The 13,327-nt window shown below is 35.7% G+C and overlaps 1 protein-coding gene across 1 annotated transcript; it reads left to right on the forward strand.

Moving 5' to 3' along the window:
- The first annotated feature begins 1,134 nt into the window (after nucleotides 1–1,134).
- MCMDC2 (minichromosome maintenance domain containing 2) lies at nucleotides 1,135–11,269 on the forward strand. The gene is made up of 14 exons (XM_075023393.1): nucleotides 1,135–1,770; nucleotides 1,860–1,990; nucleotides 2,091–2,150; nucleotides 2,480–2,675; nucleotides 3,639–3,761; nucleotides 3,944–4,051; nucleotides 5,290–5,418; nucleotides 5,927–6,158; nucleotides 7,921–8,126; nucleotides 8,453–8,619; nucleotides 9,029–9,205; nucleotides 9,761–9,903; nucleotides 10,437–10,546; nucleotides 11,042–11,269. Exons 1-14 carry the CDS (start codon nucleotides 1,671–1,673, stop codon nucleotides 11,206–11,208), a joined length of 2,049 nt encoding a protein of 682 aa, XP_074879494.1. The 5' UTR covers nucleotides 1,135–1,670; the 3' UTR covers nucleotides 11,209–11,269.
- The last annotated feature ends 2,058 nt before the right edge of the window (nucleotides 11,270–13,327 follow it).

Raw genomic sequence — 13,327 nt, forward strand, 5'->3', positions numbered from 1 at the left:
GCCCGCCAGTGGGCGGCGGCGGGTGCCGGCTGAGGGGCTGAGGGAGCGGCACCGGTAGCCCCGTCCTGCGGCTGGCGAGGCCCTCGCTGCCGCCTCGTAACTGGTCCCGTTCGTCTCTCCTGCGGGCACACCAGGGTCCTCGTGGGGTAGAAGGCGTCACGGTCCCTCTCCCCGCTGTGGCGTGGGCAGCCTTGTCGCCCTCGCCGCCCGTGGCTGCCGACGCAGCAGTGTTGAAGAGGGGGGTGTAGGAAGCCTGGAGAATATTCTGGGGAGAGCGCCGGTGGGGTTTGTGGGGAAGGGGTGCTGATGGCAGGAGCTTGAAGCCGGGGGGTGGCTTTGGGCATCATGCAGTGTCCTGGGCCATAGCTTAGTCCTTCCTAGTCATGTTTGGTGTCCTTTCCTTCCAGCCAGGGGAACGCGGGGACCAGGGAGATGGGGTGGGGGTGTGCGTGTTGCTCTCACCCATTCTTGCTGAAGATTTCAAGGGATGGAGCAGTAATCATGTAGGAGTAATCTGAAAGAAACTGGGAAAAAAAATCCATACTATAAATTCACTTTCAACTTGCACTTAAAATTTGATACTTCAGGCCACTAAACACCACTACCAGCCCATGGCGTACAGTTCTCACGTGATAGGGTTTACACTGCTGCCACACTAAGTGTTGCGCTGGTATCCAGTTACTCCTCTCTCAGATGTTGATCTATTTGTCCTCCCGAACCCAGTTCTGTGAACTCCTACAGGGGGTCTTTCATATGCTATAAGCTTTGCTTCCTTGTCAGCCCAATAATTCTATGTCTTATCCTTTACTAGGTAGCTAAGTCTATTTTTGAAGATTTAAGTGGCGTTTCATATTGGTCACCTACAGAGAGGACAAAGAACACTTTATAGAAGAAAATCTGTAAGACAGTAAAACAGATGTGTATATACAAAATACCATATTTTGGCCTTAGTAATTCTTCATCTAAATTCAGTGAAGTAGTGCTTCATGGTATGAGATTTTACTTAAAAAAAAAACAACAACAACAACAAAAAAAACCCCAGAGATGTGGATAAATACACAATGAAAACAGCACTGAAGAGCACCATCAGCCTCCAAACCAAAACTGTAGTTGTGAAAGTTTTGTCTTCTGTATACATGGATGGAAATAAGCGTTTGCAAGATAAACACCTTAAGTGGGTACTACAGGAGGACACAGCAGAGCAGGAAAGTCAGACTGAAAAAAAGGGAAAAAGATGTTGCTCAGTTTTACACTTTTAACAGCTATGACAGACTTCTCAGATAAGAGAGATATTAAAGTTTTGCTTTTGCTAGGCTGATGATACCTATAAAATACATAGGGGAGGTTAAATTAAATGCACGCTTTAATTTCATGGGTTAGGGAATTGGTCAGTGAAATAATTCACTGAGAAAACACTAGAGCATTCTTCAGGAATTTACTTTGGTAATGTAGTATGCTTCACTCATTGGAAAGAACTTCCCATTGAATGGTGGTATTTAAAAAAATCCTTAAAGAATTGTATAGCTTGAAAAAGAGACTACTTATTTTAATTTTGTATGGCTTTGTTAATATATACCTTTATTATTATTGTAGCATGGCCAGTTCTAATGTAATTTCTTCACAGCTTATTCCAACATTTTGATAAAGAGTGCAAAGATCTTTTTTGGAAGATGCATCGTGAAATACAAAAAATGAGGGAAATTGCCCTTGTTTACCTTGACAGAAGTGGTGGCCTTCAGAAATTCGTGCACGATTGCAAAAAATATAATGGTATTACTCAATAGCTATTCTGTTAAATGGATATGTAATGTTACACAAATTTCTGTGATTTTTATTTAAGGTGCTTTTTGCTCCTACAGACTCAAAACAAAGTTATGCTGTTTATCGTTTTGTTATTTCAATAAATCCTTCTGATATTGCTGAATTAGATGCAACTCTTGGAAACTACATTCTTCATAATCCCATACAAGCTGCACAGATTTTTCAAACAGTAAGTTATATATTTATAGACAAGAGTAGACAAAAGTACATCTTCTATATTTTAACTAGATTTTTCTTTTTAAACAACTGAAGCTATTTTTCAATCACAGGTGTGTTTCATAGCTATTAAGACGTTATCATTAATTGAACAATTGCAGACAGAGGCCCAGGTGAGTCTGAATTGTTTTCCTCCATTTAGGTCTTAAATCTTTTAAGTATGGTGAAGTATTAACAAATATTAATTTTGTATTAACTTTCCAGTTTTCATTTTCCCTTTGGTTGTAGTATTATTTGTAATTAAAAATAGCTGGAAGTCCCAACCATATTGCAAGAATTTTGAGATAATTAATATGAAACCTAATTATTCTTACACTTCATGGGTTTCTGAACTTTTTTTCTAATAGCTATATATCACATTGTGTGTTTTTCCATCTAAGTAAAGCAGTTTTAAATAAAAAAAATATTTTTACTGTATTAATGTAATTGTGTCTCTTCTTAGATCAGTATACTGTTGAAACCAACGCATTTGCCACCTTTACCAAGTTATGTTCTGAGTCTTTCTGCGTTTCCCTTTAATTATACATCTCAAAGATTTTATATGTCTGAAGGAATAGCAATTGCAATGGGAACTGTAACGAAATATACACAAGGAGCAAGATTTCTTTGTACTGAGGAAACCTGTCCATTTTCTGAAGGTAGTTGAAAAAAAAATGAGAGCAGTACTATTTCAAAAGCTTTTTAATAAATCTGGTAACAGAGATTAAAAACCTAACATGAAAAAGGCATTTTCCTATGCAGTCTTATTATGCAGACATTTTTGTAATGAGCACAGCATGATTTTTATTAATTGAAAGTAGTGGACCTTGTCAGTGGTTGCTCAGCATTATTAAATGTTTTGGGAGCATAGCTATGCCAGCAATCCATTTTCCTAATGCTGAAGATAGTTTATATGAGAAAAGATATGTCACCAATATATTTTAATAAATTATCTGAAATAAAAAAAAAACTAAACTAGAATACTTTTTTTTTTCTCTTGGAAACTGTGTTTCTGTTTATATAAAAATACCGCAGAACAGTATGCTTAAGTGACTGGCAAAAGCTTCTAGCATAGAAAAAGTTTGCTTTGATGAGTAGCTGACTTCTGTGGAACTACTCCTGTGAGTGATCTTACTGAAGTGCTTTTATTGTTGCAGGATTAGGCCTTAAGTACTTTTAAGCCTGTTTTGTTTGCTTCTTCCTGTAACAGAGACCATAAAATTATGAGAGAGAAGGGAAATCCCAAAGCTAGGAGACTGCAGAATAAATCATAATGATGTCTTTATGAGGGCACGTACCTCTAAAAATGAATATCCATGTCCCATGTCATTTCCACGCCAGGCAGAAGCGGCAGTCGCTGGCTCCTGCTGCTCAGAAAGCCAGGCCAAGCTATCCTGCCTGGGAATGTGCAATAGGGAATTCTGCCATCTTGTGGTCGACCTATAATAAATTATACAGATCATTTTGAATGCATGCTCATCTGAAGAAACACATGATAAATTTGGAATTTCACTGTCCATTATTTTAATCACTTCTGTTCTTAATGGAGAATTTAAAATGAGAGCCATGTCTTCATTTTAAATGGCTGGTAATTTTTTGTTTTGTTTTGTTTTTTTCCTAAGGATTTAGGTACATAAGAGTACATCTGCCTGGAGCTACAGAATCTGCCACAGTGAGGAATGATTTTGTGTGTAGTTTGTGTTCTTCACCACTGCAGGAAGACATTAAATTTAGAGTACTTGGTGGTAGGACCTATGTAGTTTTATTTTTAGATCTGTTACTTTCCTACTCTGTTAAAAAATAAGTAAACAAAATGGTTAAGAGGAAAAAGCCCCCAAATACACCAGTCATTTAAAAAAAAAAAAAAAAAAAAAAAAGCTGTACTGTTTTCAAGAGAACTAACTTTTTTTTGCCTTTATTTTGAAAGATAAACAAATAGTTGAAATGGTTGATGCAAAAGTTCTTAATGCTTTGAAAGGATATTCCAATGATAAATCACATTTTAGGATTCAGACATTTACAGTTTTCTTGAGAGGTAAGCCGAGTTTTGGAGTTTTGTCAAAAATATTTTAGACTTGAACTCTAATAATCCCTTGCATTTTCCTTGTAAATCCATTTCTCTGGATAAAATAGTAAAAGTCATAATTTATATTGCAGTTCTTTAACAAAAGGGGGGGGGATACATAAAATTAGCTAAGTGACTAAACAATATACACAGATGATTGAAGACTGCACATGGCAAAACTGTGGTGTTCACTTTTATACCTTCATTTAAATAAAATCCCCTGGCCAGCTCTGCAGTATTGCACTCGAACTGTAGCTTGTTTTTTCGCCCTTGCTACTTCCTTTTGTTATACTGTTTTGTACAACTTCACGGGTCTTTAACATCCTTCCTCAATCTAGCTGTTTTCCGCATTCCATCAGGATTTTTGGCTTCTACTACAACTATCTTCCACTGCAAACATTAAATGATTTCTAATGTGAATATCCAACTAGAATCACAACTCACCAATATACTTCCATTAATTCTCTTAAGAAAAAACCCAAACCCTGCCATTCCAAGTCTATGGAATTACATGGTTCATTTCTTGAAAACTAAATAGAAAAAACTACTACTACTACTACTACTAAAGTTATAAAAATAATATTATAAAGCAGAATGTATGGGTGAGATAGTGCAATGTGCATGCATTAAATTTCCACTGGCTTCAGTGATCAGTGAGGTTAGATAGGGTATCGCAGCTGAGATGCATATTTGGCTGGACCTAACTTTCATTTTGAAAAAATAAATGTGATTTTTTTTTTTAAAGATGCACAGAAATACAAAGGTTCTCAAAGCTATTTTTGTCTTTTTTAAATGTTTAATTTGGATCTCCTTTTTATTGTGTTTTTTTTCTCTGACATTTTATAGGACAGTAACTGACAATGGTGTCACCACAAGTTTCAGAGTAGAAATGTATATTTGCAAAGAACTGTCAATTTTCTTTTCAATGCCGAAGGAAATGCATGATCTGTTTTCATTATCAGGAATCTACTTTTCCTCACCCCGTGTGCCTTCCTTACCTTTTGCATTAATTAATTAATTAAATTGTATGCTTCATTTTATTCTAGTCCATTATGGTGAACCTGGCATCCAACTGTTGTTTTCTGCAATTAAATTGTAAAATCGAATTGTTCAGAACGTGAAGGAAGTTTTCTGACCACGTCTTTAAAACTGTTTTTTATGCTCTAACACATCTGCAGGTTCCCCCCCCCCTTTTTTTTTATTTCTAGATGAACTAGCCAGTAAAATGAAAATAGGAAACCACTACAAGATTATAGGAATTCCAGCTTGTGTACGAAATGGCTTACAAGCTACAGCATGTATAGAAGTCAATAGTGTACAGCTCTGTAAACCAAATGGTAAGAAAGTTCCATTAAAAATTGACTTTAAAAGTTGGAAAGCCTTCTAGAACAAAATCTTGAGAATTGGTAGTTTTCTGTTATCTAGAGGCCCAGATTACAAAACTACTCTGGACCTTTCCTCTTACAGTCTGAAATGTGTGCTTATGGTTATTTGAGAATATCTTCTTCTGCCTACTTTCCATGCACTGGGAAACTACATAATTATTACTGCAGTTCTTCAACTTCTCTTTCCAACTTCTCCTATCCACTGGAAAGTATTTTGATACCATACATTAAATGAACCTGATATTTCAGTTCGTTATTCCTTTCTTATTCCATCGGTTTTAGCAGATCATGTCTGCTACCTTTTTAGCAGTAAAATTGTCAGATGTTTACATTCTCAATTTGTGCTTAATACATAAGCACATTTGTCCTCAGTTTTGTATCAAGCCTAGAATGGTGATTTGTTCTAATATATCTGCATAGGTCTCTTATCGTTTGTTAACCTGTACTTTGTTTTCATTAGGTCCTTCTTTTGTCAGTGACAATTTTAAGTATCTGCTCTCACTGACTTCAAGTTCATGCTGGAGGTTTACTGCCATCCTTGCCAATATCTTTGCTTCTCAAGTTGTTCCACCAGGCACTTACAATACTCTTAAACTCGCAATATTGCTGAGTCTAGTACAGACATGTGAAAAAGAAAATGCAGATTATCTGGATCTGTTGATTGTGACAAGCGACACGCTAGTAATTGATAGGTAAAGAGATTCCATATTTTTCACCTAAGTTAGAATTAAAACCATGAATATTTTTAAAGATAATAGGATCGGTCTTACATGAAAAGACAGAGACTATATTTTAAAAGAATATACAAGGCTCCAAATTAGTAACAGTACCCAATTTCTATCCCTCAGACATTTTTATTTATTTCAGGTGTTAAATCTGGATCAGAACTTCACTAATAATAAAACCCCTGAACACTCTCATAATGATCTCAGTAAGATTTTAACACTAGCAGTGTTTAGCAGACCTCAAAAAAATAGTCTTCTAAAATCAAAACTAAAGACTGTCCCAGAAGCTGGTAATGATAAAAGCAAAGGGTTCTACTTTTCAAATCTTGTGTCACTTTAAGCCTTTTCATCACCACTTCCCAGCTATCAGCATTTTCAGTTAATAAGCAGTGTGTAAATACTTAATTTTTATCACTCTTTTTCATAAAAACTATACTGATAAGGTATCAAGTCATGTACATCTTTACACATAGGTCATAAATCCAGCTGTTGTTGCCTTTAACAAAATGTTTTTCTGTATTTATGCATTTTATGTATTTACCCCTTCACACAACTACAAACTATTAACACTATTTCACATACACTACAGAAAAGTACAATATGCTTAGCTTTAAATTTACATTAATTTATACAAAATTACCTTCTCCTTCCCCAACTCAAAACAGGGCTTCATTTTTAGTTTTGAAAAAGACCTTTTGAAAGTGGCATGAATTTTATTTTCATTTGAGAGTTCAACAAATTCATTACTATTTTTTATTGTGGAAAAAATAATAATTTCAAAATTTAGTGGTATAAATTAGTTCAAATTTGAAAAAATTGTGAGCTGCAGGATTTTTTTCCCCAGGTGAAGAGTAAGATTTCATAAGAGAAATCAGAGGAGCTCAGAGTGTTTTAAGAATCAAAACACCTGGTTAATACTGAAACAGTTACTGTAAATCTTGGTCAGTACTGTCATTTGTACTGTCTTGCATGTGCACATAGTATTTTATTGTCAGTAGCCTGTCAAAGTAAGCATTTACTACATCATATTTCTATTGGTATGATAGCCTATTTACTAATACTTATTAATTTTAATTAATAATTTTCTCCCAGTTATTAATAGTAGGATAAATCATGCTCTGACGTCTTAAAATCCTTAGGAGCCTTTGATTGTGGAACCAGACAGGCAATTTGCAACCTCTGTGTGCCAAGGAACATAGCACAGGGGATGAAAAAGAAATTCTATACCTGCTTTCTCAAAAAGAATTACAGGGGGAGGAGGGGGGTGGGTAGACCCCAGGCAGGCAGAGCTTGCAAGTTCCCAGTCTTTTCATTTTTTCCGGGATAGCCAGGATTACTAATCCTCTACACTTTTAAATCACTGGAAAAGTTTCTCTATAATAGGAATAGGAGTTAACAATATGGGGTTAAATTGTAAGATGACTTTGACTTCCTAGGGATTACTTCTATTGCAAACCATGATTTGCCTCATGTTAAATCGCTAAGAAAAAGTCCTGTTGGCAGCTGTTGGAGAGAAGGCTTGGACTTCTACCTTTGTATTCAGAGTTACTTTAAACATTTAGTTTTGACACTGGTTTTATGTTAAGTGGGTTTTTTTGTTGTTTCTATGTGAGTCTTAATGTATAAATACTGTTATAAATTATTAAGTATAGTATTAAGTTGTTTAAGTTTTGAAAAACTGAACAATAATTTAACAATTTATGACTGACAGAATTATTTAATCCTTTAGGCTTTTGAATTACAGCGTATGTCTTCTGCCTCGTGGCATACGACACCCACCTTCTAGTGAAATTTTTCCTTCTGTGTCCAAAGATAAACACGGAACTGGAACTGCTAGTATTCAAGCTTGCAGCGCTGTGCTGGCTAAGGGTGGTATCTGTTACATAGGAGACTTATCTTCATATAAAAAGGATAAACTTGAACTTCTACAGTCTGGTAATCTCACACCTATTAACAAATGAGGGGACAGAACAAAACAAACATGCAAATTCATGGCTAGGTTTGTTCCCCAGCTTATGGCCCTCAACTGCTGTGAAAATCTAGAAGCTATTTTTAATGAGTCTGTGTAAGAAATAAGGAAAAAAAAAAAAAAAGGTCCTATAAGCTTATATTTGCTGCACAGGATACACTACAGAGATCCATTGATTGTGACAATTCAGTGAAATGCATAATCGTGACTGGTTTCAGATAGTGTGTGTGGGACTAGAATTTATAGTTAAACTAGATGAATTACATAACTGATGTATTTTGTCCTATTGTAGTGTTAGAGAGCAGAACAACAACAGTATTCATTCCTGGGAAGAAGTATGGAGAAGAGGCTGACCAACAAGTTACTATTTCAGTTCAGACCAATTTTTGGTCTTTTGTAGATGTGGATTCTTCCCCAAAGAAACATATACAAAAGGATAACTTTTTAATTGGACAGATGGTAAAGCACAGGCCTTGTTATGACAGTAACTGTACTATAGCACTATTATGTTTATGGTTATTATTATAACACTATTGTGTTTATGGTTATTTCAACTTATATTGAAAACAATCAAATTTGTTAGTATTATTTCCCCAAAAGTCACAACTTAAGTCACTTTAAATCAAGTATCTTCTAAAATGAGCTAGCTTTCCCAAAAGCAGGTATCCTTTATTTTATTCAGAATAGCCTGACAACTACTGTTGAAACAAAATTTTATGGCATATGTTATAGGCAATTCATTAGATAATCTTGCAGGACTGAGTATATATGGATATTGAACATTCCAGACTGAAAAAACTGTGATGTTTCTACAAGTCAAAAGGCTGAAATAAAGTAATTGTTTTCTTTCTCTGTGTCTTCTCTTTAGGATGTGAGTTTGATTCCACCTAACCTTCTAGATGGTTTTGGGCTTTTGATACACAGTGAGTTTCCTTCATGCCGACCATCTTCTTCTCTTGTACATCATATCTTGGAAAAAGCCATTAATCCTGAAGTCATGCTGTACAAAGTCTCACAGCAGTTCAGAATGCAGGATTATGAGGAGGTAACATTTACTACCCAATAATTTAGAAATGTATTATATTTAAGAATATCATACTATTTCTGGAATCAGAAGGTTCTCTCTGCACATTCTGATTACTTATTTTTAAACCTGTTAATGCTAACTTTCTACCCCTTCCCCCCACCATATTCCCACTAGCACTAACAAGATCATTATACAATTAGCTTCAGTTCTTCAAAAGGGCCCGCCTAAATTGTTTGATCTTGTTTCTGAAAAACATATTAGGTTAACATTCATATGAGAACAGATCTCCAATACCTACTTTTGACCAGAATAGTTTACCATCAGTAGTAAAAGTTAACATTCCATTCTAAATAAACTGCCAATATCTCTAGTATAACTAACAGATGATTCTGTTTAGTATCTGAGATCTATCCTTATGCATAGCTGAATGGTGACAGCTGTCTTTTTATAAAAACTATTGGTGGAATATATTGTCCAAACTATATTACTATGCCACTGGTATGTTAAAAGGTGTGAAAAATTTAAATTATTTATTTTCCAGTTAAATATTTACAATTTTTACCCTCTCTCTAGTTTATTTTCTTTGCTAGGAATCTTCATGTTGAACTGAGTTCAGAGGCAGAAAACCTCATTCAGGGCTACTATCTTGCAAGTCGTAGAGTGAGAAGAGATTCTTTTCATGGGTCAACATTATCACCATCTGCACTAAAAATTCTGTATGTCCTACCTTTGATGGTAAAGGAAACATCTACATTCCAAATAGAAGTTGTATCAACCTGCTCAAGAGCTTGTTAAATAAAAATCTAGACAAGACTCTCAAGTTTTGAAAAGTTCAAGTGTAAAGAATCTTATTTACCATTTATGAATACCATTTATTTTACATATTGATGCCAGGCAAAACCTCAGTGATTTAAGAAGCAATTATCACTATTAAAGCTGTCTAGAAAAACAAAAATGGGATTTAAATTACTACAGCTTTGTATTATGCAAGCAAAAAAGTATTAACAGTAGATAATATGCCAAGTTCCATTGCTTTCATAGCCCAAGGAAGGCATGCGTAATAGTATGTACTTTGTGAGTGACAAATGTAACTGCACAGTATTTGTGGGAAGCTTACACAGCTGAAGTATGGAAAAAACTAGGCCAGTGTTAACTTTTGATTTACAGAAGTGCTTGAAACAGGGCAATACATACTGCATTCATGTCTGCAATATTTTTCATTTCTGACACGCTTATATTAATCTCTTAGGATTTCACTGTCTAAGGCTCATACTAAACTAAGTTTAAGAAAGAAAGTACTTGAGGAAGATGCATTGATTGCCATCTTGTTACTTGAATCATCTCTTACTCTAAAACACGGTAAATAATGCAACTGTCTTTAGTCTTGTGTACATCGTTTTCACATTTTGAGAGTCTGAAAAAAGTTTGTATCAATTGATTGCAGTAATAGTTAGTTAATTTCAAATAAAAGTCCAGAATTTCCACTGTTGAAGACTGATATCAGAAAAGTCTTTCAGCTGACTTTTCCGTAAAGAGTCTCAGTGCTGTTTGTAAATAATGAGGCCCCAGGCCAGCACCAAGCCTCCATCCTTTTTGCTTGGCTTATTTGAGGCATTGATCCTCTAACATTCATCCAGGTTAAACTAAAGACAGGTTTACCTCCTTGGGGAAACAGAAGACATGGGTTGCATTTTTTGTTTATCTAGCATCACAGTCACATTTGTTCACACAAAGATTTGTAACACACAAGCTTGCATTACTAAGTAATCTGTCACAGATTTTCTTTTTTTCCTTCAAAGTCCTGGCAAGTTTATCGAGTCTTTTAGCATAAGTCTTGATTTTTTCTTTGCTTAGGCAAGTCTGCATTATGCGTAGCACCAAATCCTGTATTTCCATTTGACCTCAGTGATGAAAACTCCCTGCAACAGAGAGATAGTTACCTCATGCAATGTCACGATCAACTGCTGAAGTTTATTGGTGCATATGGCCCAGGAATTCACATTAACACTAATGAAGAGTGAAAACTCCACTCTGTAAGTAAAGCCTGAAGCTTTATCTTTGAGAGGCTGCAGTTAGAAATATACAACTAATAAAGACTTTAGTATTTTTGTAAGACAGTTCAGTTGTATTTTGCTAAAGAATAAAGCATAGCTGACAAGATTTAATTACAACTTTTTTGACAGCGTTGTTTGAAGGCAGGAGTGATATCTTTATCCTGGGAGGCCATGGCTTCAGAATAAAGCCACAACCTGAACTTTTCTTCCTGGCTCCCACTGTTCATCCACAGTTAAGTGAGGAGTAAAGCAGGGTTTTTAATAAGATTACAACTAACAATTAAACCAGGAGTTTAGAATCTCATGTTTCATTTCAACTATGTGAACTCTGCAGTTTTTCTTGTTGCTTCTTTTCAAATGTATCACCCAATGAAGGGTAAGTAGTTTTAAGTACATTAAAACTCTATTTTCCTAGTGTAAGCCAACTTTCTTAAATGACTCATGCTCTATAAATTTTAAAATCTATAGAAGTATCGCCATACTGTTTGACGTTCTGTGTCTTAGTTTTACATTACAGCAACAACATTAGACCAGGATGCCAGTGTGCTCCTGCAATCTGAAAAAAAACAATCTCCACATTACTTTATATAGACTGCAGGGCATAGTAGAACCCTACAGGAAAGTGGAAAAAAAAAATTAGACAACCTGATAGGTAGGCAGCTCAATGAATTCAGCTCTACCTCACTGCAAAAACAAGTGTAAAGAATAGTGTGGTAGAAGATGAGGTGTCTGAGATACAGTATGCTTCTCTAACTACAAACTTCCCTGTATTTTTGTCTTCCTAGTAAGGATATAGCAGTAGACATAATACTGAGCAAGTTTTATATTCAAGAGGTCCACATTTAAAAAATAGCAGCAGAAAAATTGTACAGACTTCCTGTCAACACTGGACAAGCTGAATACCAAAGGCTTGGTGTGACTCCTACCCAGGATGTCATCCAGCAGGATCATGGTCCAACTGCTCACATAGCCTCAACAAAAAACTACAGTCACTGTAAACAGAAATCCAACATTTTATTCATAAACACATTGCCTTGGAGATAAGCAGAAAAGCTGCCACCACTAACACTTTAAACACTCCCATTTAGACAAGATAACACAAGTTTCCCTACATGTTTTAACCCTTGATTTATTCAATTTTGGTCAATTTATTTGGTACATTTAAATAGTCATACTAAGTTCTAAGAGTGTCCACAACACCACTTCCCTTTCTAGAGGGACACTCTCACCTGAACCTCACTCAAGGATTATTTGCACATTTTCACTAAACAGCTACTCCCGTGCTTTACTGTTGAATCAAGCAGTATTTCTGAGGAGCAGGAAGGGCCATGAAAGCATTTCCAAGTGCATTAGAACTCCACATTTCAGGCTGCTGTTTTCAAGCTAACAACAAAGCAAAACAGGCTATCAAAATAAGTCAGTTTTCTGTATCCTTAATCAATCTTACACAAAGTTATTAACTTAACTGGCATTTCAGATTCAAAGATACACATCAAAAACCAGTCAGATGGGTAAACGGCAAAGATTTCATCATTATGCCAGAAAAACAACTTCCAGAGTAGACCTAAATAGAATTCCTTTATAAATCACTATTTTTGACAAGCCATATTAAAGAATGTATATCCTTAGAAAAAAAATTTCTGCAAAAAGAGCACAACTTTTTATCCTTACCTCTCCTCAGTTTCTCCTGTGATAAGCAAAAATTAGAAGACTAGTAGCAGTACCACAAGTAAAGGACAGCAAAGCCAGTCAGTAGTCCAAAAGTGTCCGTGACTAACAGGCCACACTTCAGCTGATACAAGCCAGCACACATCCAGACAGCAGCAAGCATGGCCAGTACAGGCCTTCACCAGCTAGCCATACAGCTTACTGGAGCCCAAGTACTGTAGTATCACAGTAAAAAAGCAACTTACCGTCTTAAACACCCACACTTCCCAAAGTGGATGGAGTCTACTGTTGGCTGTGTGTGCATACACAAGCCTCGAAGACAGTGGACAAGATAGTTTGATCTCAGTTGCACCTTTAAAATAATAAATAAAATCAGAAACGATGGTAGCAAATCACACTGGAAAAATCCTACTAATTA

Source organism: Buteo buteo, chromosome 3, assembly GCF_964188355.1.
Source record: "Buteo buteo chromosome 3, bButBut1.hap1.1, whole genome shotgun sequence".
NCBI lineage: Eukaryota > Metazoa > Chordata > Aves > Accipitriformes > Accipitridae > Buteo > Buteo buteo.

Coding starts and splice junctions, on each gene's coding strand:
- MCMDC2 (XM_075023393.1), top strand. CDS start 1,671: ATGCATCGTGAAATACAAAAAATGAGGGAAATTGCCCTTGTTTACCTT. Junction 1,991..2,090: donor CTGCACAGATTTTTCAAACA/GTAAGTTATATA, acceptor TTTCAATCACAG/GTGTGTTTCATAGCTATTAA. Junction 4,052..5,289: donor ATTTACAGTTTTCTTGAGAG/GTAAGCCGAGTT, acceptor TTTTATTTCTAG/ATGAACTAGCCAGTAAAATG.